The sequence below is a fragment of the Nannospalax galili genome, unplaced genomic scaffold, assembly GCF_000622305.1.
Source record: "Nannospalax galili isolate Female #2095 unplaced genomic scaffold, S.galili_v1.0 scaffold901, whole genome shotgun sequence".
In the NCBI taxonomy this organism is placed as follows: Eukaryota; Metazoa; Chordata; class Mammalia; order Rodentia; family Spalacidae; genus Nannospalax; species Nannospalax galili.
Genome location: NW_008344555.1, coordinates 1,533,552 through 1,534,861, shown reverse-complemented (window position 1 = coordinate 1,534,861; position 1,310 = coordinate 1,533,552). Strand labels below are relative to the sequence as shown.

The 1,310-nt window shown below is 64.3% G+C and overlaps 1 protein-coding gene across 1 annotated transcript in view; it reads right to left on the bottom strand.

Annotated features, from left to right (window-relative positions):
• LOC103740156 (transmembrane 9 superfamily member 2-like) overlaps positions 1-908 on the bottom strand; it is a 134,973-nt gene extending 134,065 nt beyond the window's left edge. Inside the window, exon 1 of the mRNA XM_008840713.1 lies at positions 741-908. Coding sequence (XP_008838935.1) covers positions 741-908 — 168 coding nt within the window. The remainder of the gene's footprint in view (positions 1-740) is intronic.
• Positions 909-1,310: the final 402 nt, after the last annotated feature.

Sequence of the window (1,310 nt, the reverse complement as noted above, 5' to 3'; positions counted from 1 at the left end):
CCCAGCCTCGCCCCATGCCCCGGCCAGGGCCCGGGGCCCGCGACAAGACCAGCGTCCTCGAAGCCCAGCCTCGCCCCATGCCCCGGCCAGGGCCCTGGGCCCGCGTCCAGACCAGCGTCCTCAAAGCCCAGCCTCGCCCCATGCCCCGGCCAGGGCCCGGGGCCCGCGACGAGCCAGGCGTCCTCGAAGGCCAACCTTGCCCCACGCCCAGGCCAGGGCCCAGGGCCTGTGCCCAGCCTGGCGTCCTCGAAGCCCAGACCCACGCGATGTCCTGGCCTGGGCCCTCAACCTTCACCCAGCCCTGCAAGATGCCCGGGCCTGGGTCCTGGGCCATTGCCCAGCCTGGCAGCCTCAAAGCCCAGACCCACGCAATGCCCTGTCCTGGGCCTTCGGCCTTCACCCAGCCTGGCATCTTCAAAGCCCAGACCCACACAATGTCCCGGCCTGGGCCCTGGGCCTTCACCCGCCCCAGTGGGATGCCCTGGCTTGGGCCCTGGGCCTGCACCCAGACGGGCGGCCTTGAAGCCCAGCCCCAGGTTCAGGCCTGGATCCTTCATACCGGGCTGGTCAGCCTTCGCTTCCAGCCCTACGGCCTCTGCGTCCAGGCCAGTGGCCTCCACGCCCAATCCCACCCGGGCCTCCTCGCACAGGCTCACAGCCTCCGTGCCCAGACTAACAGCCTCATCGGCGCCCGGCAGCCGGCTTCCCCTCCAATCCCACCCCTCCCCTGGACTCCTCACCCGACAGAATCCGGTCTGGCTTCTCTTCTCACAGTAGCTGACTGGAACCATTCCGGGAAAGTAGAAAGCCCCGAAGCAGCCGGCGACCAGCCACAGCCACAGCAGCCACCGCAGCCCGGGGAGGGCAATGCAGAGGTTGGTTCCCAAACGAAAACCACCAGCATCCATCTTAGGAGCTACCTCAGGGACAAATACCCTGAGAGAGATAAGGAGATGGTGCTCAGTGACAGGCAGAAACTTAGACAAAAGGGGCCGGGGGGGGGGCAGTTCAGTGGGTGCGCTGAGAACTTTCTAGAACTGTTAGAGGGTCTAGTCAGTCATTGGCTGCTGGCAAGCCAGGGCATGTGGCAGTTGGGCAAGGAAGCAAAGTGTGCATGCCTATACCCCTACCCATCCCTTCAAACCTGCCTAACCCTTCTGCCATTTTAGCCCTGAGTCTAGCTCTCTCACTTGTGGCTGGGTGGAGGGGACAGACCAAGGAGGTAGAGTAGGGTATGGGGAATGTTTGAATGGCAGCTACCTCAGGAGTTCTCACCTAAGGTTTCTTTCTTCCACAACTCAAACTGTGGA